Raw genomic sequence first — 25972 nt, 5'->3', positions numbered from 1 at the left:
TTACGCCCAGTTACACCCACTTTAGTTACGCATGTATGTTTTATCTTTGTTATCAATTGTTACGCCTCCTGCATCTGTTTCATTGTAATGCCTATTGTATAAAAATGATTACCTGTCAATAAAGTAGGGTCCTTCACTTCCTGAACCTTCGTGGTGATGGAATATGGAGTCCATCAATTCGAATTGATTTTGGAATAAAGCCCGTTCCGAACCTCTAATACCACGGATTCTGCCTCTTATTTTACTGAGCTATTATTATAGATTTTCCGCATCAAATTAAGTACCGGTAATTAAATTATTTACCACATATATGGCGCCCGAATAGGGACACTTTCTCATCTCACGCGCCGGAGGTGCGTTGCAGGCCCGGTCTCCTGTCACAGCTGGACGGACAACAACGCGTACCCACAGGATTTCCTGTATCTCCCTCCTGCCGAGCGGGGGTAACTGAGGCTGCGATCAACACCCAGACGAGGCGGTGAGAAGTGCGAAGTATCCCGACCAGAGCCTAGCTGAGAGAGCAAGATCCGAGGTATACAGAGGCCCACCAGTTTCCGAAGTTCCGAAGTTTCGAGTCGAGTCCAGTCCGGTTCAAGTCCAGTTCAGTTCAGTTCCGAGGCCTTCCGTTTCGAGCTACCCGGTGAGTACCATTGTCGGGGAGGCGTTCTGACGTGCACATAGTTTGTGCCGGTCAAGACGGGTTTGGGTACACAAATCCGGTCTGCACTGTTTCAGCAGTGTATCTGCACTGTTCAGCAGTATATCAAGTATGTCTAGTATATAATTCAGAATTACCTAGTTAGTGCCGAGTATTATGCTTAGTGACTAAGTCCCCTAAATGGCCATCATTGTTGTTCATTAAATGTTAAATGTTAAATGTTTTTAAACACGTTCTGCATATTGTGGTGTGAATGACTGTTCATTATTGTGTCTTGTTGTATTAAACGTGTTCAAAATTAGGTATCAGATCAGTTCTCAAATATGCCGCTCTTTTCGAAATTAAGACAGATCAAAACTAGAAAAGGGGTACTCGAAGAAGCTGTTCCCATTCCTCCTAGGGACACTCCAGGGTACTTCATGTATCATAAACATGGCCTAGACGCCATATTATTTCTTGATTTATGGGTAGACTACACCAAGGAATTACCAGAAAGTCAGAGGTGGCCCGCAGCTGGGACCTGGGATGCAGATTGCATCATGAAAGTAGAGGAAGAATTGTGGAAAAAGAAAGCTAGACAGTCACAGAAAGATGCCATTGAATTATGGCGTAAAGAATCATATAGACGTACAGAAAAAGCGCTCAGACAGGAAGAGAAAAGTAAGGAGAATTCAAATAAAGTTCGAGAAAATCTATTAATTGAAGAAGGTACTCGAGTAAAATCAGTACAAATAGACAGACAAAGAAATGCCCTTATGAATGGTATGTATCCTCTTCTGGCCGAAGGGTTACCTAAGGCTACTCCGGAGATACCAAAAGACTTGCCACCCCCATTGTTTCCGATAAAAGTACATCCCAAAGGGCATCCCAGAACCGCAGAAGATGTTTTTCTTTCCTCTTATTTAGACGACGCAGCTCCCGAGTATGCTAATACTGCGCCACATAGACCGCCTGCCGAGGGGGTTCAACGCCAAGACCCTCCTCCGTCTGTACCTCCGCAACAGCAAACTCCGACACAAGTTCCGGCAAGCACATCTGTTTCTACATCTGTATCCACACCTATGGTTGCTATATCACGTTCAACAAATCCTTTCACACCCAGCACCCCAGGTGGTGCTACCGGAGGTACATCAAACATTTTTTCCACGCCACCCAGAGTAAATAAACTTTCCTTTCAAGAATTAGCCCACCAACGTACGCCCAAACTAGTAACTCCCGACATGCTTAAGGAACTTCTAATAGATTGTAGATATGACCCTGTGCCCGGAAAAGGGGACGAAATGCTGCTGGCATCATTACGTATCCGACGAGCTGCAATATATTTAGGGAGACTACCAGGAATGACTACACATTTAGAAAATATATATCACTTTGTCCAGTCAGGACGAGATTCTGAAAGTATTAATAGAGCCTTGGAGTACCAGAAAGTGGAGATACAGGGGGAACTGTTACGTTTCCTCATAAATTGTGTGATCAGAAATCAAGACCGACCAGGGGTAAATCCGGAAGAAATGCAAATTCTTACCACATGGAGTCGGAATATATCAGAGGGGAGACATGATAAACGATCATGTATAGTAGCTATGTGCCGCAAGATCCGCAAAGAAGTAGAACGAATACACGAAGAAAGATTAGCAGTAGACGAGCCTGAACAAACCGAGGAGGAGGAAGAATTAGAACTGCCCACAGGACAGTTAGAAACCATGGCCTATGTAGGTAGAGGAAGATCTTGCAATAATACTAGATGCTTTACTGATCCGATACGTCCGATACGTCCAGATAATAGCAGAAATTTCCAAACTCCTATAATAAATATAAGGTCCCCCGAACATTCGTTCCAAGCCGCTGACAAATTACTCCGAGAACGAAGGGGTTATCATATACTCGATTCTATGGACGAACAAGAATTAGCCAGGTCAGCCGTTCATTGGGTTGATAGTGCCGGAAAATATAGTGATGATACATTAGCGCACACGTTTTTGAACCTCGCCCCAGATGAACAGCGTTTAGCTGGTATCTATATGATTCAACAACTCCTTATATTATATAAAAGCCAACACTCCGATCCTGGTCCCTTACCTGATATATTGACTGAATTACTCACGAATAAATGGAGAGGTTCAGGTACTGAGTTAATTAGAGAAATCCTAGAATCCAGAAAGCAGTACATTCTTTTTGTATGCCCCGAACATGTCTCACTGCCCATCAAGGAAAGAACGACGTATTATATGGATAGACAGAATCCCTTACGCGAAGTCCACCCGATAAAAGGTGAGGACAATCAGTTTAAACGTGTGTTTGTATACACACCCATATCTAAAATAGAACTATTAGAAATGAAGAAAGTGGTACCCAGTCATGACAAAGACCCAGCGGGTTTCCACCGTGAAATTAAAGATATGTTACTCATGGGAGAGTATACCTATCCCGACATTATGACAATATTGAAGGTATTAATGCCTGCGGGCATTTACGAAAAACTCAAGGAAAAGGATTGGGAGGTGGGAGACCAGAAGATAGATTGGACAGCATTAGAAAACGAAGAAAAAGCTCGAGGTCCAGGTTCAGGGCTTGGGGGAAAGACCAAAACACTACCAGGTTTACTAGTACAGGTACTGCCACGTTTATTAACTACGAAAAAGGAAGACTGGGGTGCAATCTCAGCCTGTAAACAAAAGCACGATGAGGACACTAGTGATTTCTATGCCCGATTCGAAAAATGTTTTGGTATAAATAGTGGAATAAAAGCAAGTAGCGAATCGTATCCACATCTGTTTGTGACAAAATTAGTTGAAAATTCCTTGCCCCAAGTGAAGAATAGAGTATTGAAATTCGAGAGTACATGGCAAGGTAACACTCCGTCACAAATGTTACAAATGCTACAGTACCATCACAATAGAATTAGAGAGGAACAAGAACATGAACAAAGACGCATGAAAGACACGAAAATGAAAATGCTAGTTTCCCAGACAGTTCCAGCTGACGGTCATAAAAAGGGTATGACACAGTCCAGTGTTTCAGCAGGTCCTGTAAAAGGGACATGCAACTATTGTAAACAGCCAGGTCATTATGTACACGATTGTCCAGTTTTAAAACATAATATCGCCATAGGTAATACAAAAGAAAGACCACGGCCACTTAGACAGGATCAGAACCAACAAGGAGCTCCGCAGCATGCACAGTCCATGCCGGCTCCGCAACAGTCTATGCCAGCTCCACCACCGCAGCCTATTGCTGCCACACAAACAACGACACAACAGATGTACCAGACCGCACAGTATGACTATCCTGATTATCAACGATATTCATGAAACAGCCTAGAGAGGGAAGTTGGCTTACCCCTTATCGAGGTCCCTGTAGATCAAGAAGGACCTTATGTACACAGTGAACTATTAGGCCAAGATAGAAAATTTTTACTTGATACAGGGGCAAGCCGAACAACCATAAAACGTAGTGAAGTTCCAGGGGCACCCCTCTCAGGCTCACAGAATATTTCCCTTGGCTTTTCAGGAAAACCTATCATTAACGAAGTATCACAGCCTCTTCCACTTACGATTGGTCCCTTGACACGAACTACAGATTTATTGCTTACTAAATCATGTCCAGAAAACTTGTTAGGTATAAAAACATTGAAAGCTCTAGGAGCTATAATATGTTGTTCTCCGGAAGGAGTAAGATTGTTTTTACGTGATTTCAAAGGGCACTACGTGTCCCGAGACATGGATGACCGACTGCAGACTTTACCCACACATTTATGGGCACAAGGCCCTACAGATGTTGGTTGCATGAACATTACCCCATATCGAGTCACACTAAAGGCAGGAGTGGTACTACCACGAATGCGACAATACAAGTTACCCCCAGATGCTGTAGTGGCTTTACTGCAAATCATTGACGAGCTTATTACCCAAGGAGTGGTTGTGGAAACCGACTCCAATGTATGTAATTCACCGATAATTCCGATTCTTAAACGAACTGATCCGAAAGCCCCGCCAGTATATCGATTGGTTATTGATCTGCGCGAATTAAACAAATGTATTGTACCACAATACCCCGTAGTCCCAGACATTTCTTCATTATTGACAGCCATTGATTCCGAAGCAACATTCTTTACTGTAATTGATCTCAAGAATGCCTTTTTCAGCGTCCCCATAGATCCGGAAAGCCAATACTTGTTCGGATTTAGTTTAAATGGACGAAGCTTTAAATTCACACGCGCACCTCAAGGATTCACAGAAAGCCCCAGCATCTATAGCCAAGCACTGAAACGAGAACTTGACAGTATCCACATGCCAGTCAACACTGCCCTGCTTCAATATGTCGATGATCTGCTGATCACCGCTAGAAGCGAACCTGAATGTGAAAAAGCCTCACTGACGGTTTTACAATTTTTGGCCGAAAAGGGGCACAAGGTGTCCCCTTCTAAGCTGCAATTCTGTGTCCAGCGAGTTGTTTACCTTGGGCACTCGCTGTCCAAGGAGGGAAGGCAGCTTACATCAGATCGCATCCAGTTAATTGCTAACATGCCAATACCCAAGACACAAAAGGAGGTGCGGGCTTTCATAGGCCTCACTTCATATTGTAGGCAGTGGATCCCTCAGTATGCATTTCTAGCAAAACCACTCATTCAGTTGACAACACAGGAGGCAGCCACATCGACTGTTCTCCCTTGGACTCAGGAACATGCACAAGCTTTTGAAAGCCTAAAGAAAACTTTATGCCAAGCACCTGTTTTAGCAACACCATGTTACAATAAACAGTTTACACTCTTTGTTACAGAACGCGAAGGTACTGCCTTGTCAGTACTCACACAGGAACAAGCAGGATCACACAAACCATGTGCTTATTTTTCTAGTACATTAGATCCCGTAGCTCAGGCTCTGCCTGCGTGCCTGAAATCAGTGGCAGCAACAGCTTTAGCAATCCGACAAAGCGATGCCATAGTGTTAGGACATCCATTGACAGTACAAGTACCACATGCAGTAGAGGTTCTCTTGAACCGCACACAAACACAACACTTGACTATAGCAAGACTCACTGGTTACGAATTAACATTGTTTCAGCCACACATAGAAATCAGACGTTGTAGTACATTGAATCCTGCCACACTGTTACCAGTAAACGGAACAGACCCACTAGCACATGATTGTATTGAAGTTATCACTATCACGACGAAACCTAGACAAGACTTGACAGACGTCCCATTGTCAGATCCAGACCTGACGTTGTATGTAGATGGTTCATGTATGAGAACAAGTACAGGAGAGTTAGTGGCCGCTTACGCAGTCACAACAGACACTGAAATCATTGAAACAAATTGCATAAATACCTTGTCAGCTCAAGCAGCAGAGCTCATCGCTCTGACACAAGCCTGTATTCAAGCCACAAATAAAAAAGTCAACATATACACTGATTCACGTTATGCATTCGGAGTTGTACATGACTTCGGCGTGCTGTGGCGAGAGAGAGGTTATTTAACTTCTCACGGTGCCCATATTCAGCACGGACCCCTCATTCATGCCTTATTAGATGCAATACATTTACCCACTGCAATATCAATTATGAAATGTAAAGCTCATACGAAAGTTACTGATATCATTTCCCAAGGCAATGATCTAGCTGACAGAACAGCTAAACAGACTGCTCAAACTCACACATCTGACATGACAAAGACAATAGTCCCGACACCAACACATTGCATGATGGTTAAGGATCCCGCTCTTGACGTAATTGACATACAGACACATGCTACACCAGAGGAAATAAAGAAATGGACTGAATTAGGAGGGATCCAAACGGATCAAGGATGGATGACGAAGGAAAAATCTGTGTGGTTCCTTCCTGATTCAATGGTCCAAATTATCATTAATACTGTACATAGTCCAGCGCACCTAGGAGAAAAAGCTATGCTAGACAGCATTCAACACATTTGGTTCAACAAACATTTACGAGCAGCAGCTAAACAAAAAGTTCGTACCTGTATGATCTGTTGTCAGTATAACCCAGGTAAAAGCATTCCCGTAGACAAGGTGGATTTCAGCCTCCTGATCACCCTTTTGAAGTCCTCCAGATGGATTATATCCAGATGGAACGATGTCGAGGATTCAAATATGTTCTCGTAGTTGTCTGTGCTCTTTCCCGTTGGACAGAGGCATACCCGGTTTCAGATTACACTGCCCCGACTACTGCCAAACAGTTGGTTCGAGAATTCTTCCCACGGTACGGTTTACCACGTGTTGTCTACTCAGATAACGGCCAGCCGTTCTCATCCGAACTAATGAAATACGTTTCACTTTTGTTAGGCTATCAGTGGAAATTTCACTGTGTCCGACACCCCGAGGCAGCAGGTCTCGTGGAACGACATAATCAAACTCTGAAAATTAGATTGGCCAAAATATGTAGAGAGAAAGGTGTCGACTGGGTAGTAGCCTTACCAGTTGCACTCTTTTACATGAGAATGGTAGCGCACTCTCGAACAGCGCTATCCCCTTATGAGGTGATCTTTGGCAGACCACCAAATATGTGGGGGACGCCTATACCATACAAAATAACTGATGTTGACTGTAATATGCTGACAGATTACTTGGCTTCCTTGATGTCTGCACTACAATCTTGTCGTTCACAGGTAGCTGCAGCCTTTCCCGACAAAACCGAGGTGAAACCCCATGACGTAATTCCCGGGGACCTGGTGTTAGTGAGGAACTTTGACCGGAAGTCTCAGCTGGATCCTAGGTGGAAATCGCCCCAACTCGTACTGTTAACCACGAGGACAGCCGTGAAGATCGAAGGTCGCAAAGGCTGGATACATTCAAGTCATATCAAGAAATTTCATGGACTACCGTCCGATGTAAACGACACACCTCGCGTGTCTTCACCGATTGACTCAAAGCTTCCTTTGGTTGAACTGAATGACAAGGAACAATATAAACTAAAACTACGGTCTAACAAGTCAGACAATTTGATTGTTTAAGTCCTCTCCAAGGTGAATCGGTCGAATTTGTCTCTGACATGTATCCCTTAGACCTGAATAGAGAAAGAAACCGAAGGATGCAGTTGAAACAACATGCGTACTGTAAATCACTGCGTAGTCATTGCACAGTGACGTTATTAATTTTGTTTTTCTTAAGTCTTTTAATAATCACTGCAAGTATATTGTTGCACATATATTATCCTATTTCTAAACATATTTATAATGTTACTGCTGAACATTCTTTTAGTGAATTACCCCCGCATGAGTTGTCCTATAGATTTGCGCTGCGCAATAACACTTTTATTAGTATGTTACATCATTCCCATCAGGTTAGCAATGCTACAAATTGTTGGATATGTGGCCGACTCCCTCCCTATCAGAACTATAAGGGAATTCTGCCTCTCTTTCCATATCCGTTCACACACAATGGCTCCTGTGGAGCATGGTTTAGTCTAATTAATTCCCTAGATTCGAATTCCGCAGTTTATCAAGACAACTGGGTATGGGGAAACCTGAACTTAGTTTTGCTCAAAGTCTGCTACCCTGACAAGAAGGGACTTCCCAAAAGAACAGGAACTGATCTAGAAAATGAGGTATATGGATTAGGGAATTTCACGCTTAATCTCATGATCCTGAATGTTGAATCCGAAGCTGCACCAATTTTGCCCGCTATGTCAGTATTTCCAGTTAAAGGTGAATTATGTGTAAGAAAGAATGGTTCCATACATATGGGCCATAGTAGATGCACCACTGTAATAGAATTCAGTGACCAAGGCAAGTCTACATTTAGAGCTTCTCGCCATTCCTACTTCATATGTGGTCAGACTGCATATATACGTTTGCCTCTAGATTGGGATGGTACCTGCTACATCGGATTCCTTTTGCCACCTGTTTTCCTAGCTCCTCCTGATTATCACAGAAATACTCATTTAGTACACAATAGAGAACGGAGAGATCTCCCAATCGTCGATTACACTGAAACAGCATGGGAAAAATACACAGATTTCAATAAAGGTCTCTTTCCCTATATAGGTACAGTTACCAATAGTAAGCTGATACGTAGATTAACCAGAACCCTTGAAGCAGTAGTGAACGAAACTATTTCCGCCTTAGGCAATTTAACAGAAGAGCAGTCTGCTATGCGGATTGTTGTGCTTCAAAATCGTCTTGTCCTTGACGTCATCCTGGCCGATAGGGGCGGAGCTTGTAGGGTCATCGGATCAAGCTGTTGCATTTTCATACCAGAAAATTCGCCGTCAGTATATAAAGCCATAACTCGCCTTCATAAGATTGTAAGCCAGATACACCAGAATCCAGGCACCTGGACTTGGTCCGGTTGGTTTTGGAGTGTATTATCTACCTTTGGATGGAGGGTCCTATCCTTCCTAGGTATTGGCTTTCTCATACTATTCAGTTGCTGCTTATGCCTACAATGTGGACCAGCGATTTGTGGTCTGTGTGCCACATCGTGTATTCCACCGCCAAGATTTCATTCATCCCGGAAGAAGAAAGAAGAACAAATGATGCTATATGAACAGATCAACGGATTGATGAAGATTGATATCTCTTAAGGGCAAGTAGGGGACAAGGAGGGAATGTGGAAATATGGATTTTTATGGTCAGTTATGTCCCCTATCTTGGACCCCAACGGTTTCATGTATAAATCACAAGTACATGTATGTTCCCTCCAGTTCCAGTTATGAAGACGCAAACACCTGTGCGTCCACCGCCAACATGTCCTCTTTCAGATCCGCCATGAATGGGTCGGATATTCCATTCCTAAGTATGAAAGGCCACCGGCTTTATATGGTTCATTTATCCCATTTTACAGTCCAGGCGAGTAGGCCCTGATTCTGCCATCAAGCCTTTTCTTGCCTTCTGCCTCTGAAAGCTCCAGTCTGAGCTCGCATCTGTATCCATGAACTTTGTCCTATTCCCTGCGCGGCTAACGGTGCCTGACACCAGCCTGTTGCCTGCCAAAAACTGTATTTCACCTTCGAGATTATCTGCTCCGCTCCCTATTCAATGCATTCCTGTCTAGTAGTTTAAGTAAACATTCTTCCAGCTACCGAGCAAAGGGCCCGGCTTCTCTGTCTTTATGCAAGTAATTCATAGCCCTGTTACTATGGAAGATTTCTGCCCTCGCATCTAGTGTAGACACTTAGACGCTTGTACACGCACTCACAGTCAGTATAGAATAGATTTTGTCCGAAAGACCTTTCTTTTTGGATAACATAGTTCTTTAAACATAGGATGTTAGATATGATTTGGGATTAGGTTGACTTGACCCCCCAGACTTCTGTCTCCACATGTAGAGCTAAATGTCAAGTCCCCTTCACCCCCTAGTTGCACGTCAATCACACGTCATGCTGCTGCGCGCGCATCTCTGCCGAGTATTTCTGCTGACATTGCGAAATTCTTTCATGGAACCACCCATTTATGACATCATACCTGATGACGTTCTTTAGTTACGCCCAGTTACACCCACTTTAGTTACGCATGTATGTTTTATCTTTGTTATCAATTGTTACGCCTCCTGCATCTGTTTCATTGTAATGCCTATTGTATAAAAATGATTACCTGTCAATAAAGTAGGGTCCTTCACTTCCTGAACCTTCGTGGTGATGGAATATGGAGTCCATCAATTCGAATTGATTTTGGAATAAAGCCCGTTCCGAACCTCTAATACCACGGATTCTGCCTCTTATTTTACTGAGCTATTATTATAGATTTTCCGCATCAAATTAAGTACCGGTAATTAAATTATTTACCACACAGTCCTTAATATCCCAATTATGGCAACCCTTCTGCTACCACCACTTCGCGTCTCACAAATACAAATAACTGTGTTTGTTCTAGTTTAAATACTGAAGGCATAATTTTCTATCAGGAGAGTTAGGAATATACTGAGGAATAGAAAGAAGAAGGTGAAGATAGCAATGATGAGACTGTTTACCAAGTCTTTACCAGTCATGAAGCTGAAAGAGCTGAGGGAGCTCAACCTCACACGCCGAATGTACATTTCCTTCCATAAGATGTAGGTGAGCATGACAAATTTATTGTAGGAAGCCCTGCCATTCACAGGAAGGCAGAAGGTGAAATTTCCACCCTTTACATAGCAAGTACCAGTTAAAGGGCATGGTGCAGTACTTTTGTGACAGGTTTCTGCCACCAGGAACTCCTTTAATGCTCCTCCATTGGCCACTTAGCTCCATCACAACGCCTTGCCACCTTGGTTTTCAGTGACTGGGCAGCAAAATTCCCAGAAGCACTCTGCAATATTACATCTCCCGTCCTGCAGAAGAAAAATAAAGGTAGACCTAATTTGACACGAATGAGCTTGGCAAGCCTGAAGTTTAATATTTGGTGCTTTGTTTCATGGTGGTGCTCCCAAATAGTTCCTTGGTATTCTCGCCTTTGGATGTTTTAAACTTGATGTACCCAAGCCACAAAATTATAGATTTCGAAAGAATTAAAAGGAAAGAAAGAAACATATGCATAAATACCAATAAGATACTAGAACATTACTTGCCTAATAACGTTAACAATTTATATCAATTGAAGACCCGTACTTCTACTTTAAAAAGAAATACTATCCAATAAGAGAATCACACCGTATGAGAAATTTCATCTAAAGGGAGGTATATACCTTATCTGACAGCTGCGTTGAATTGAAGTATAGTACACTGTTTTAGCCAGTGCAAAGACTGTGTATACCCTGATAAAAGTGTAAAATAAGAAACTAGTCAAAACTTTATGATCAAAGCTGATGATGCTTTCTACAAATGGCAATGTTATAATATTGAGTTGTAAACAATTTGCTTTGTCACCTGTACAAGAAACGACTAATGCAAGATGGTTTGGCATACTGCAGGACAGGACACATTTTAGGTGATCTCTGTGAATATAATGTGAACGGATGAATAGGCAGTTATAAATGTATAAGGTGTGTTGAATATTCTGTGAATGTGAACAATTCTGATAAGCAAATGCTCTTCCTGTGTGTTAAGATATTAACATCAGAAATGAAGGGCTGTCCATCACAGGAGATCGGGACACTGGTAACATCAATTCAGATTCAACCCAGCATCCGAGTGCTGAAGTACAAAGCTCTACTGAGAATTCAAACAATCGAGGTAAAGCTGAGCTTCCAGTGGAAAAAAGTTTCAGGCCTGTGGGACACCTGTGTATGGGTGACAAGGGCAACAATTGAATCACTTAAGCGGTGGAAAGTTAAGAACAATATGTTCAAGTTACACAACATATGGTTTCAAGACTCAGAATATTTTCTATTTCCTAATGATAGATGATTCAATGTAAGGTAGAAGTGATAACTTCATTACCACTTCCTATGAGTGATCACTGGTCGCTGCAACATGCCAGGCATCACATCAATCTGTCATAGCTCAGGGAAGGCAGGATGTCCAGGAAAGACCATTGTAAAGATGGACATGACCACATTATTTTAAATTTCAAACCAAGGAGGTACAAGGCCACCATTTCTTTCAAGCGAAATACAAATTTTGTGCATGTTGTATTCTGCATAACATATACTCCATGGTTTCTAAATTTGTGCAAGTCTCCTAAGATGCTCTTGTGTAATTGATGGTTGTAATACTATATCTACTACACAAAATATTTGGCTTTAAAACAAGCACACACTCTGCGGCACTGGGTCATACTGCACATCATCATCCTGGCATATGATTGAGATAGACTGTAGGCAGCTCCGGCTGATTTTTTCCTTTTTTTTTTTTAAGGTGTCAAACTCCTATGCTAGACCGTATGACGCACCACAGAATGCAAAGGGGTGCTTTGGGACCTGGTGAGAGACGCTTTTGCTGCTTGATACAAAATATTTGCCTGTGCCCTTCCTCCAGTTAGTCATTCACAGTGTTCTCTGCAAAATGAAGAACTGTGCAAATTTGTCTTGGTGGTACCATCCTGAGCATAGAGTAGCACACTTTTTAACCTAAACTAAAGACAAATGTTACTCCATATCAAAAAACTGGAAACCTACTCAGACATGTGGGCTAATTCTCCTATTCGGAAAAAAGCACAAGGTGTTTTGTTGTGTAGCCCTCACCCACTAGCGTTACCCCTTGGCGGCATACTTCTTCATTGGGTACTTCCTGTTGTGCTGCGGAACGGGGCGTGCTGCTACTTGTGACTTACATGGGAGCACTGTACAGTCTACACAAAATAGGAGTTTGAGGGGTTCTTTAGATGTTAAAAATACCTGACTGGTAAGAAAATTTGTTTTAGTCTGTCCTCCAGACATTATGATTAAAAAGTGGAAATATAGTAGAAAGTATTTTCGGATTTAATGATCTTACTTTCTAAAAGGTCGACATGTTTCAAGCCACTCTTCCCTGTGCTTTCATCAGGACTAAGGAATACACTCCCTGAGACCACTCCTTCAAATGTATTAGAAAATGTAAAGTGTTACGACTTCACACACACACTACATGTGATAATACACCTTACATCTACTTGGTGTTACGTTCTGGGTTATCTGAAACATAAAAAGAGAATTAGGCTGCCATGGTGAATGCCACATTCAGAGAGATTATGCGCTCCGCAACAGTATGGCTGACACTGAGTGTCAGGTATATTACTAAAATACACCCTGATGTGCTTATGGCCCGAGCTTCTAGAAAGGAGGCTTACTCAATATAGTGTTATAGTGAACACATCTATTAAATGAGTGGTAAGCCCCTGTGATTGGCCACTCGAATACAACAGACATACTACACAACACAATACATGAAAAGGAGACACTACATTCATATACAAAGCAATAATATTGCTCCATAGGTCCTCCGGTGGTAAGGTGAGACTGTAATCACACTCTGTGTGTACAAATAAAGGCAAATAAGTTGCTATGTGTGAGGACTGGGAAAAACCCAAAGATGAAGCATGCCACCAAGGGGTTGCCCTGGTGGGGGAAGGTCTTACAACAAAAAGCCTTGTGCTTTTTTCCTAATAAGAGTTGTCCCACATGTCTGAGTAGGGCCCCAGTTTTTTTGATGCACTTGCAAATTAGGTGGATGAACCCTCCTCTGTAAACACCTCTTGTCGCCCCTTCTTTATATAAAATGTTACTCCACAACCAAGAGTTGTCCCTGACTCAGTACTGTGAATGCGAAGATGTGAAGGCCAATCCTTCCGCCTACCCCTAAAGGTGAACTCACCCTCTTAAATTAGGTGAAGTCAGTAACGCAGACCCACACTACGGGGAAAAGGGTGTGAGGAGAGAGAGAGAGAGAGAGAGAGAGAGAGAGAGAGAGAAAGTCACCCCAGCTGGGTGGTGTTCAGAAGATCTTGAATGAATTTCTTAGGCACAGCGGCTCAAGTCAAACATATCAAAGTTTTGGGGCACCAACTTTAAAAGACTGGGTTCAAGATGTCACATTTGGTCACACGCAATTAACCACCTATTGGGAGCTGATGCCATCGGCATCCAGGCCCAGGGATATATGGAGTCCCTTTGTGGAGTGGGCACGCACTCGTCAGGAGGAGGAAGGGGGATCTTCGGGAGCTCCGGGGGTCTCACGGGCGGACAATTGACAGCTTTTTTAGGTCAGAATTTTTGGAATGTGATGTACAACTTACACTAGTTATGCCTGCATAGTTGCAGCACCGACGGATCAGAGGCTGACAGGGGTTAATTGGTAAAATTGCACTCTTTATTGAAATCTATGGTACTTCTGAGTGGAATGTTCCCTGTGTAGTCAAATATGGGTATTCTTTTTTACTCTGGAACTGTATATTTGATTTATCTATAGGCAGTATAACACTATGCGACTGGTTGAAACTGCCACACTGTACGTAACTGGCTTGTTGTTTGAAATATTTGTTATTAATTGAAATGCCAATAAAGAAATTTAAAAAAAAACATATCAAAGTTAGGTTTCCCCTCAAGGGTAAGATAACCTGAGTTACTAGGGGGTTCACATAAAAAGGAGGGAATTAAGAGATATAAGTTACACAGACTGGGATTTACCTGGTGCATGCAGAAAGTATGCTGTTACTAGCCCTCTGTGTACTACACAACCACTCAAGAGCCCAAGATGAAGACTGGAAGTTAAAAAGTATGGACATGGAAGACAAACTGGCAAAACAGGTAAGAAAGCAGATAACTAGTCAACAACAGGTTAGGAATGTGAAGGACCACAGGGAATGAAAAAGAAGAAAAACAACAAAGGTGAAGGAACAAATTAAGCCGGGTGCAAACTAATTCGAATAGCGAACAAACAATAACCGCTGTTGCCAGACAAGGAAGCTCCGTGTTAGTGAAGCGTAAGTACCTTGTTGCCACTATTGACCCTGAAGTGTATCTGAATTTGCTGGTCCTCTGGTGCTCCGGCTCGTAATCTGGAATATGTAGTCTTCCGTATAACAGTGTGTGATTTTCATTGTCCTGTACGTCATTTCTTCCATTTTGTTAACTTTCGTGCCTTACCGTATCTTACGCCCTCACATGAGTTCCTACACTTATCAGCCTGGTTGCTGAAGGTATCCTGAGGACTGCAGAAAGTCTCTCAAAGTAACTAGCTCAAATTCAACAAACAAGATGTTATTGAGTGGAAAAGATTCTGCATTTGCTCCAGAAATAAACACATTAATCCCATGTTTATGGTTCATCATGAGATAATGCCATACTGCACTTGGCAAGTTCAGGTCTTAAAGGCTCTTAAATCAGAGAATGGCCAGCAGTAATCTCCAGATACCCTAGATAACAACTGCCATTCTCCTCCAGAGTAGTGAAGGATCACAAAAAGCAAATTGGCCTTAACCTGTATGGCAGGCGGTATTTTAAAGTTTGACCTCCCTTTTGGGGTTGCTCTATCTCACGTTCTTTAGCAATTTATCAGGCTACATCTGTTGTAGCAAGATCTTTTCTGGCAACATTTAAGGGCCCCTCTGAGTTATCAGGTAGGAAGAGCGTAGAACATGTTGCTAAGACCCTTTCACCAGCTAGGCCCAGTAACTTTTAACACTACCTTAAAACAGGAGGTAGGGCTGTCAGTATGATGGTTGGCCTTAAACCTATTTAATGTTCTAGCTGTAGTTAAACTCCTGACATGCATCTACAAGAACCACTTAGCTCAGATTTTCTCATTTGAGCACTCCTTTGGTTTTGGTATGTGAAGTTACCTAGGAAGCCTGTTCTGATGGGCCATTCTGACTGTAGATTTCCCACCTTTAGAATATCCCCAGGCATCCAACTGGATCCTGAGAATTCTTCAGCAATGCTCCTGCGCACCAGCAATTTGTGCTGTGTGGCTACTGTACTACCCTGGGCGTCCTGAAGCAGAGACCCATATAAGTGCCACCCCTGAACGCTGATGTCAGTTCCTTTCTTTCGGCCCATTGGCGAAGATCAAGAGCTTGACTTCCAACTTTTTCGATCTTCCAACAACTCCAAAAACCTTATGCAGTGGGCCAGGGAATAATGTCCCGACCAAAAAGGACAGAATTCAAATTGTGCCAATATTGTAGGGAGCAAATGTCGGTCACACTCCTGCATGAGGTGTTTTTGTTGGGTTTCGTGCACGACTTCTAGTTGTGTGACAAGTATGCTCTCATACATCCCAAGGCATTTTGGGACTTGGGAGGCAAAAATCTTAGGTTAAGTCCTGCTCCATGGTGCAGCACTTGTCACTCTACTGATCTTTAGTCCCCTGCTGCGAAAAATCCACTTTCTGCTTGAAGTCATTGGGTAAGTCCAAATTGCAGTCTAAACAGAAGCACAAGAAAACCAAGCAGAACTTAATCCCATCCTGCCACTCAAAGTATAACAAGAAGGTGTAAAGGCATCAGTATCTAGATCAAACTCCTTGGTGATGTCTTGAATTTGCATCGATCCCTCAATTGGTCCAGGAGAGTAGCAAATTGTCAGAGCTGTCGCCGACTCCACAGCAGTAGCGATTTTTAAAGAGGCCATGCTGCAGATCTTCGGTATGCTTCTAGCTTCCTTTGGCGTGCCTTTGCATCCTACAGATCCACTAGGGTTTCCAGGTGGCTATCTGGGGCCAATGCTGTTTTACCCCACAGGGCCCATAACGGACCAGCACCTACTCAAGCACTGACTTCTTCACCGTTGCTCTGTCTGTATCGGCACCGGCACAGACTACACTAGTGCTGGTTGATGATCTCTGACCCTGATCCAACGTCAGCCCGATCAAGACCTATGTTGTGCTTTTAAATTACAAAATCATAACTTGTGGTTATACAGCCAGATTCGAATCCAGGATTACTGCCCTGACATCAGTACCCACAAACACAAGGACATGATGGACAGAGGGATGAAACTTTTCAGACACTCACCCCCAGTCACAGATCTGGGTATAATCCATCACTGTTCTTTAACTCACTTCACCACCCCAGTTCAGACACAACTATATGCAAATAAGTCTTGACCCTGTGCCTCATGGGCACAGTCCAGCCCGAACTGCCAAGCCATGTCTTCCTTGGACCGGAAACAAGCATCCTGGGACCGGTTTGGGGGTAACACCCCTCATCAGCTAGGCTACCTTGAATCCAGTGGCAAAGTGAGCAAGGGACCCACGTCTGGGCATACCCTGCCAACTTAGGGCAAACAAAGAAAACACAAGGAGATGATGGACGCATTGCTGAAACTTTTCAAACACTCACCCCCGTCATAGATCTAGGTTTAATCCTTCATCGTTCTTTAGCTCACTTCACCACCCCATTTCAGACATAGCTATATGCAAATCAGTCTTGACCCTGTGCCTCATGGGCACAGTCCAGCCCGAACTGCCAAGCCATGTCTTCCCTGGACCGGAAACAAGCATCCTAGGACCGGTTTCGGGCTAACACCCCTTAACAGCCAGGCTAGCTTGAATCCAGTTGTGTGTCTTTTGCCCGACATCAGTACCAGCAGATAATTCACACTACGTTTGATTCTGATTCGGATCTTGTGCAAGATGCACCCTGTGTCTTTCAAGACACTGATTTTGATGAGGAAAAGGACAGCTTGCCCTTCCCTCTTTACACTAAGAATTCATTGTACGCGGACCAGTGGCTTAATACATCTCCTAAAACAGAGCTAAACTCTCCACCAACGGAAGAAAGCACCTCATTTGTAGTGGTAGTTCATAGGTCAGCGGAAGTTCTGGACTTGCAGTTGTCCACTGTAGAGATGAAAACAAATGCATTACCTAAGCATCTTCAACCAAGCCCAGCTTCATCTGAGCTGATATTGCCATTGCATGATGCCCTTACTAATGCCCTTAAGAATACATAGTGTAAGACATGTTTATGCCTACCAGTCAGCCGACCTGTGGCCATGCAATACAGAATGGCTTCTGGTGACCAGGACTTCCTAACTAAGCACCCTTCACCAGAGAGCCTATTGCTCTAAGCCTCGACAAGTAAGATTTATTTCAATTCCTTTCCGACTAACCCTCTGGGTTGGAAATTGAAAAGAAGTGATGCTTTCGGAAAGAGGATGTTTTCTTCGGCCAGTTAACTCAGATCTATTAATACTGTTTGCTTCTAGGAAGGCGCACCCACTCGCTGTGAGATATGGCCAGCCACATGTTGCAGGATGTCTCAGAGGACCTCAGTGTGTCTCAAACCCAGACTATATAGGATGGCTGGGACACACGTATAAACTCTGAGCTGGTCTCGCCACTACAGCCTTCATCAACAGAGCTATTGATACCAGTGTTGTGCTCAGGAGACCTGTCAGGATGTGATCAGGTGGGTTTTCTGGAGAAGTGCAAGATTCCTTAATAGACATGCCATTTGAGAGCTCCAGCCTATATGGAGAGGAGGCTGATTCTGCACTAGATCGATTCAGGAATAGTTGTGGCACATTACGAACTTTGGGGCTGTTGATGCCAGCTATGCAATTTCCCCACCAATAGAGAAATTTCAGAGGGTATTTCAGGGGGCTAGCTTATAGATAATGCATGCCCTTCCAACCTGTACTACAGCAACCAACCCAGTCATTTCAAGGCCTATGATATGGCACCAACAGTAATACTTCAGTTCAGCAGGGACAGCACTCCTCCAATTTTTCCTTCCCAGCCAGCAAGTCCCTTTAGTTTGCCCTGGCAAGCGCATGCCTAACCGGCTGGAGGCAGAATGTGGTATTTCCTCCCCAGTTGGAGATCCATTATGTTGGACAAGTGGGTCTTACAGATTGTTCAAAGGGGCTATGTCGTTTATTTCCTCCCCAGTCGACCTGCCTCCTACAATGGAGTAACTTTTTGAGGAGCACTCTGCAATGCTGATGAAGGAAGTCAGCTTTGTGTTGTCCAAGGGTGCCATCAAATAGGTGTTGGACTCTGAGAGAAACGATATGACCCCAATGTTTTTGGATCAATCTTAGGTCTCGGAGGATTGATCAGAGGCTTCTTGGTCTCTTGGCCTTCTCATCCTGAATGCTATGTGGCTCATGCGGACCCTGCAGTGGAATCTCAGGTCCCAGTGGGCCCAGCACAAGATATGCCACTCCCACTCCATTCTGATCTCACAGGAGATGGCTCTTCTGTGGTGGCAGACAAATGCCAACCTGACCTGCGGAAGACCTCACTCCTGAAATTTCATGGTGGTAACGGACAGATCACTGTTTGGTTAGGAGGGCCTTTTGGGAGAGGTTGAGATCAGAGTCATCTGCTCCCTAGCAGACACAACACCATATCAATCTTCTGCAGCTTTGGATGATCCATTTGGTGCTGAAATCCTTTTTGCCATCCATTAAAGGGAGGCTGGTGCCGTTCCTCCCAGACAACACGACCCTCGTAGTACTGCAATAAGCAGGGCTGAGTGGGGACCTGGATCCTGTGTCAGTAGGCGCTAAGTCTCTGGAGTGGGCTGGATCAGTAGAAAATCTTCCTTGTAGCCAACCAACTGATGAGGTTTCTAAATGCCACACCTGATGAACTGAAGAGGTGTCGTCTGGCGGAATTACAAGTGACACCTTCATCCTGAGTTGGTGTGGGACATCTTCTAACTGTGGTTACAGTCTGGCTCGATCTGTTTGCATGCATCAAACATTCAGTGTCAACAATTCTGCATGTTGGAATTTCATCCAAGGAACTCATTAGGAAACACATTCCGGCTGGTATGGAAGGAAGGATATCTGTATGAATTTCCACGACTACCGCCTGTGCCTCACGTTCTGAGGAAGACAGACTGGGTCCAAATCATTCTTATCGCACCGGACTGGGCCAGAAGAGTGTGGTAACACTGAACTGTGGCTATATTGGTTCTTGGTATGGCGAACTCAGATCTCCGTTAGATGAAGACAAGGGACACCTGGCCACACCAGTGGCCCTTCACCCACGCTGGAGTTATGGGTTGACATTATCTGCAGGGCTCAAAACACACACACGCTCATACATCATTGCCCATCCTTGGATAGCAGTTTCTACAGAGCTCTCAAGTTTCTAAGGTTACGTGAGTTGCTGATGCATGACAATTTTTTCTTTGCATTCTGTAATTTGTAATCTAATTAAGTAAAGGGATAAAAAGAACTAGAAATAAGGTGAACCATAGCCCTCAAACAGCTCACACATGATTTGCAACAGACCTCCAAACAACTTGGGAAAATATGTGATGCTTTGTTATGCCACTTTACCTCACTAGCTCTGGTTGGGGACTACCCACCTGAATTAAGAGCAGTGGGACTGGTTGAAACGGATTGTATATCACCAGAGATGATTTGTTGCTGCAAATGGTGAAAAGAGTGGGGGAAATGTCATGTAAAATATCAAGGGTGTGGGTCGGTGTATTAGGTTTGAGGGGAACAATTGAAGTTGGGGGGTGGGGTTAAAAATAAGATAATACTATCCATGCATTGCACTGATATAAGTCGTAGCATTCGAGGATTGTTAATTTTTGTAAATATAAGCAATTTGGCAATGTTAATATTGATTTCAATTTTTTTTTTTTTTCTATTGGCATAGGTATTACTGTGCGTTTTGTACTCTATAAGATCAATAAAATGTATTCGGGTAAAAAGAACTACAAATAACATATTGAAGATAAACAAGCATTTTTCGAAGCCAAGAGTTTTCTCCTTTGGGACCTATTTTAACAATGCTTTACAGAGTTAGACTTTTTCCTGACTGTGCTGCATCGTCCATAAAAAATATGGCTGCCTACAACCTGCATGAGTTGCTGGACATAATATATAGAGGCCCACAAGAAGAGTTTTGAACTCTCCACACCTGTACTGAATCGTGGTAAGAATAGACCCAGAACACCTGAGGAGGCAAAAATACAAACCGAAAACACGAAGATCAAACCGAAAACACCAGAATCGACGACCCCCTTTCTAAAAGTTGATAGTATCGAGTTGTTGCTTACAAAGGCACAGGAGACTGGGGTATGGGACTGAAAAAAATTGCAATTTGTGCTGCTATTTTGTTTTTTGTCCTAAAACAAATAATGTGATTTTCCTGAAAATAAATAAAACAGTTAAAAATAAATATTTAACTCTTGGAGCAGCATAATATCCCCTCCACCCTTTTAGGGCCAGGGCTTGGAAACATGAGCAACTGAAGGACGCAATTGTGCAGACCATCCACTCATCCCTTATCTACTCCCAACCCTTGACTTTCTCTTCCTCTTTCATGTCCCTTCCTGCCCCCGCTCTTGTCCACCAACGAGCCTGCTCACCTCCATCCTCCCGCTTGTCCAAGGACCACCAAACCTCTCATTTGCCTCCTCTTCTGTCCCGCTTCCTTAGCCCTTCCCTCCATATCTCTCCCATATCTTCAACCTGCCTCAGCCTCATTTCATTATTTTCACTGACTGAATTCCAGATTCATACAGAACCCCTGTCAGGGGCATTACCAAAGGCTTTCATTTGTGAGAGGACTCGCGTGAATAGCTGATATCTTGTTTTCTCCACAGAAAGAAGTGATAGTGGCCTTTGCTTGTGGACCTTTTACAGAGTATGGGCATATTTTGAAAGCAAAATGCCTTTGTCTTTTCTGGGTTTTCACCAAATCTAATCAAGCCTTAATAGTTTTCTTCATTTAGTATCTCAGCTTCATGTATTTTGCTTTTTAGCAAGATTTTCAAAAATCATTGCAGCTTCCCAGTCCCTGATTTGGGACAAAGTGCGGTCCATATCTTTAATCGTCGTATGCACACAATTTGCTACTCTTAAGTGCACTCCATTGCTCTCAATGCATGCACATTGTAATGATACTCAAGTTGCTGCTCTTAATCAAATGTTCTGTATACTTCTAAAGAAAGAAAATCCAGTTATATCTGATCTTTGTCTTTCTTTTTGTTTAGATTAGTGGAGTACCTACAGGCCATGAGAAACTATTTTTTGCTTGAAGCAGGAGATATCATGTATGACTTCTATAGGCCTATTTTTGAAAAAATAAGAGCAAATGAGCCATGGCAGGATGCACAAGTTCTTATTGTTGAACTCCAGGAAGCAGTTGCTCACCGTCACTTAGAAGACAGCTTACGGTAAGTTTCAGAGTGAACAATTATGCAGGTATGTAAAAATATTCATTACTGATCTAATTTTATTGGACAGTTTCATTTTTTACAAAAGTAATTCATTGCTTTCAGTAAAGTTTATTGCAATTGCGTAGAACTTCGAATAAACATTACCTATCCCTAATCAGTACATTCTCCTGTTTTCACCCCATAACCCCAAATCTCCTGCAACAACATTTATGCCCTGATTACCCTCTCTGCAATGGTCTTTTTCCACCATGTTTCCTTTCTCCCCAGAGTTAAAAATGAGCAATTGGTCCAGCTACAGATATTACTCAACCAGCAGCAAGTGAATTTCCAGTACTTAATATTTAAGCAACCATTGTTTGCCCTATTTACTGTTGCTCTTGTAGGTGTTTACATATCTCACAGACTCCCAAGCTCTAATGCACGTACTTTTCCTCAATCAATGGCTAGATAAGTGATGGAGGATGGCCTAATATTCCCTTAAAATGTGTATGCTTTGCAAAATTGTCACTGATTTGCATGCACTTCTTTCTGCCCTTTACAACATGCGTTTTCCTCATGTTATTTGATAGGGAAGTAATAACAGAGGTCAGCCTCCCAAGCTTTCTGGTATGTCCAATCTATCTCTGGGTTCAATGTCAAAAGAATCTTATATATCTAAATATATAATAGGGTTTTATATTCAACCGTATTCTCTGAGCTAGGGCACGGGTTCCCTCATATCATTGAGCAAATAGATGACGCGCTGGTATCAAATCACTATAATCATATGAGTAATTAACGAACAGGATATTTCCTCTGTTACTGCCAGGTTCCACACCCAGTGTATCACCGGTGTGCAATCTGGCAGCCCTTACAGTGAATGCCATTGATTTTAAGAATTCCTGTACCAGATAATGAGCTTCTTCCCAAGATAATTTACAACAAGCATTGGCATAGCCAATAGGTTTCGCCTTTGGGACCTTATAAGTGTTTAGCCATGCAACAGTTGCATAACTAAATACTTATAAGGTCCCAAAAGTGATCGCGATCAAACATCAAAGCGACCGCGCGGCCGCGAAAGTGAAAATAATCGCGGTAAAAGTGGCGCGCGTGCCCACGCACATGCACTGTAGCTCTAGGCTGGCCTGGTAGCACTTTTTGGAGCCCTCTCAATAAGTCTCGCCAGACCAGCGCATGTGCTGGGTCAGGCGAGACCTAAAAAGGAAAAGCAAGACCCTCAGATACTCTGATGTGATACATGGATGAACTCAGTTGCTAAGCTTCATTCCGCAACAATGAAATGGCAAAAATGTAAAATGTGTCAACGCAGAAGCTTACAGGGGAGTACATGTAGGCCATAGAAATAGCAAGAACACCATTATTCTCACGTTGTTGCGAAAGCAGGGAACTGCATTAATGAATTTAATAATTTTAAAGGATCTCGGAGAGTTAATTTCTTGCAAGGAATCCTGGCTAATATTCAAGGAGACTCTTGTGAGTATCATAAATAGCTTTAGATAAAATTAATAAGATAAGGAATTTTATAGTGGATAAAAGTCAGGTATGTCCTACGTGATTTATATCTGATCATACAAGGCCAGAGAGAGTATCACTGATGAGTGAAGACAGTCGAGCAATCAAAAAAAATTCGGAAGCATCCTCAACAGTGAAGGAAGAAAGAGTTAATTGTTACTAGTTTGGACATCACCTGAAGTGCATGATTTAGGCCCCTTGTATTTTGTGATAAACTGTAAATATTTGTCTTCAGTCTTGAGTGTGCTTTAGCTGTGCTACTGTCTTGCATGCTCCTATCAGATAATACAGCTCCCACACGATGGCTCAACACCTGGCGAAGCAAAAGACTTTAACACAAAACAAACAACACCTTTAGAAAAGGGTTTATTTTACGAAATGCAAGGACTCGCTCTTTTAGAATAAGGCTTGGGGTTTTATTTTACACAATGCTGTCTAACAAAAGGCTTTACCAGATGCCAGATGCACAAGATTCAAATACACAAAGATATGTTTATATGCAAGCAATATTAACACACTTGGTAAATATAATGCATGAATAATACTGATGAATAAAAAAGCAGCAAATAATATGAAATAAGACTCAAGCAAATATACTAGGACGTCCTGCAAGAGATCAGAAAGATATACATAAATCAAATGAGTACTTTGGAGGTGCACCTTGACTCACTCACACATCACAAACAAAGAAAACACATCAAATGATTAAAGCCACTGGCCAAACATCACAATGGCAATGACCAAAACTCAATACTTCACTTGGTGCAAACACTGCATCTCAGCCCACTCCTGACTGGGGAAGTTAAACAGCCGTGATTGAGCAACCAGGCTCCGAGGAAGACGCGTCCATCCCAACTCTGATTCCAAACTCCCGGTTTCTGAGTCAACAACCCTCAGCTTTATGATCTCAAAGCACACCAGAAGGTTCGGGAAAGACCTCTCCCGGGCCAGAGGAATCTTACCAGAACTGGCCAGGTTCCAAGCAAGCATTCCCATGGCAGGAAGTAGTTCTCACGTCCCCTTCTCCAAATCTCATATGTTCCAGCCTTTATCTTGATGAAGCTCACAAAGTCTTCAAGATACATTAAACAAAAAACAATCCTTGAACGTGAATAACCCAAACAACTTGCAAGCACTGCTGTGCATGCAGAAAAGCTGAAGCAAGGCAGAATAGGGGAAAAGGATGACATGAGGCCATGTCAAAGCAAATAGTAAGAACTTCATAATTCTCATCAATGTACAACACAATGCACAATTGTGCACAACTGCTTATAGATTCACATACTTCATCTCTCAACGTACAACACCGAGGACATGTGTTCACCACTGCCCACAACACTGCATTTCAAGACCAAAAAGTACATTCCACACCTCTGTTCTTGGCAAGGCTGTCCTACTCCGTGACAGCTCCCACTGAAAGACAGCAAGATTACAAGAAAAAAACTTGTAAGAGAAGCAAGGCATATGCTGGACATCGTACATCCAGGCTAGGATAAAATAACACACTAAAGTCAGTTAAAATAATGGTAGTCAAAGGTCATCACAGGGGATCAGACCACAAGAGTGCCTCTAGCACTACAGCTACTAAGCTTGGCCCATTGTTTAAGTCTCATTTTCATTTGAGTCTGTCGTTCGATTAGTTTCTCACTGTGAGGCGCTAACAATTCTCAGAACCCTTAACTACGTGGGACAAGTTAACTATCTGAATTCATTTGCCAGATGGAAAAGGCATGGTTCCTACATTCCTCCAGACTCCTACTGACTCTTATCCAATGTCAGAGAGATTTTCACCAGCCCAATCAGTTGCCATACATGGTGCAACCAGGATCTGTGGTCGGGGTTTCTGTCAGTACCAAAATGTTCTAGGATCTCATGCTTGGCTGCGCAAAGGAGCTATATTAGCCTCCCTCTGATAGGTTGCAATTGATATGTTTGCTACACCTAAGATGATGTATGTTGTGAATCTAGGAATAGTGATGTTAAACAATAAATCCATGTCCATCTCTTCCCAGAATCTTTTAAGTTTGTGGCACTGCCAAAGGAGGTGAAGAAGGTATCCTGTAACCTTCACTGTTTTCAACTTACTTCCATCTATCTACTAACATCTCCGGGGTTTAATACTAATATGTAATTATCTTTACCAAAGGTTCCCTGTTGGCAGCACTAGTGTCTACGGTTCTTGCATTGTAGTACACTGCTCTCCATTCCTCATCTTTTAGCATTGCCCCCAATCTCAATCTCCCATCTCTTTTAACGTGAGTTTTTGTCGAAACATGGGTTGGGAATCTGTCATTTATATATTTCCAACTATATATGCTTATTGTTTGTTTTCGTTATAAGCCATTTGTCAGAAGGGGTTA

General features: G+C 42.8%; 1 protein-coding gene across 1 annotated transcript in view; it reads left to right on the top strand.

Annotated features, from left to right (window-relative positions):
* Positions 1–25972, top strand: part of TUBGCP5 (tubulin gamma complex component 5) — a 394755-nt gene that overhangs the window by 269756 nt on the left and 99027 nt on the right. The window contains exon 16 of the mRNA XM_085622861.1: positions 21915–22097. Within this exon, the coding sequence (XP_085478987.1) occupies positions 21915–22097 (183 nt within the window). The remainder of the gene's footprint in view (positions 1–21914; positions 22098–25972) is intronic.

Source organism: Triturus cristatus, chromosome 8 (assembly GCF_964204655.1).
Source record: "Triturus cristatus chromosome 8, aTriCri1.1, whole genome shotgun sequence".
NCBI classification, from domain to species: domain Eukaryota; kingdom Metazoa; phylum Chordata; class Amphibia; order Caudata; family Salamandridae; genus Triturus; species Triturus cristatus.
The sequence above is the reverse complement of the archived record's forward strand: the minus strand, read 5'-3'. Positions and strand labels throughout refer to the sequence as shown.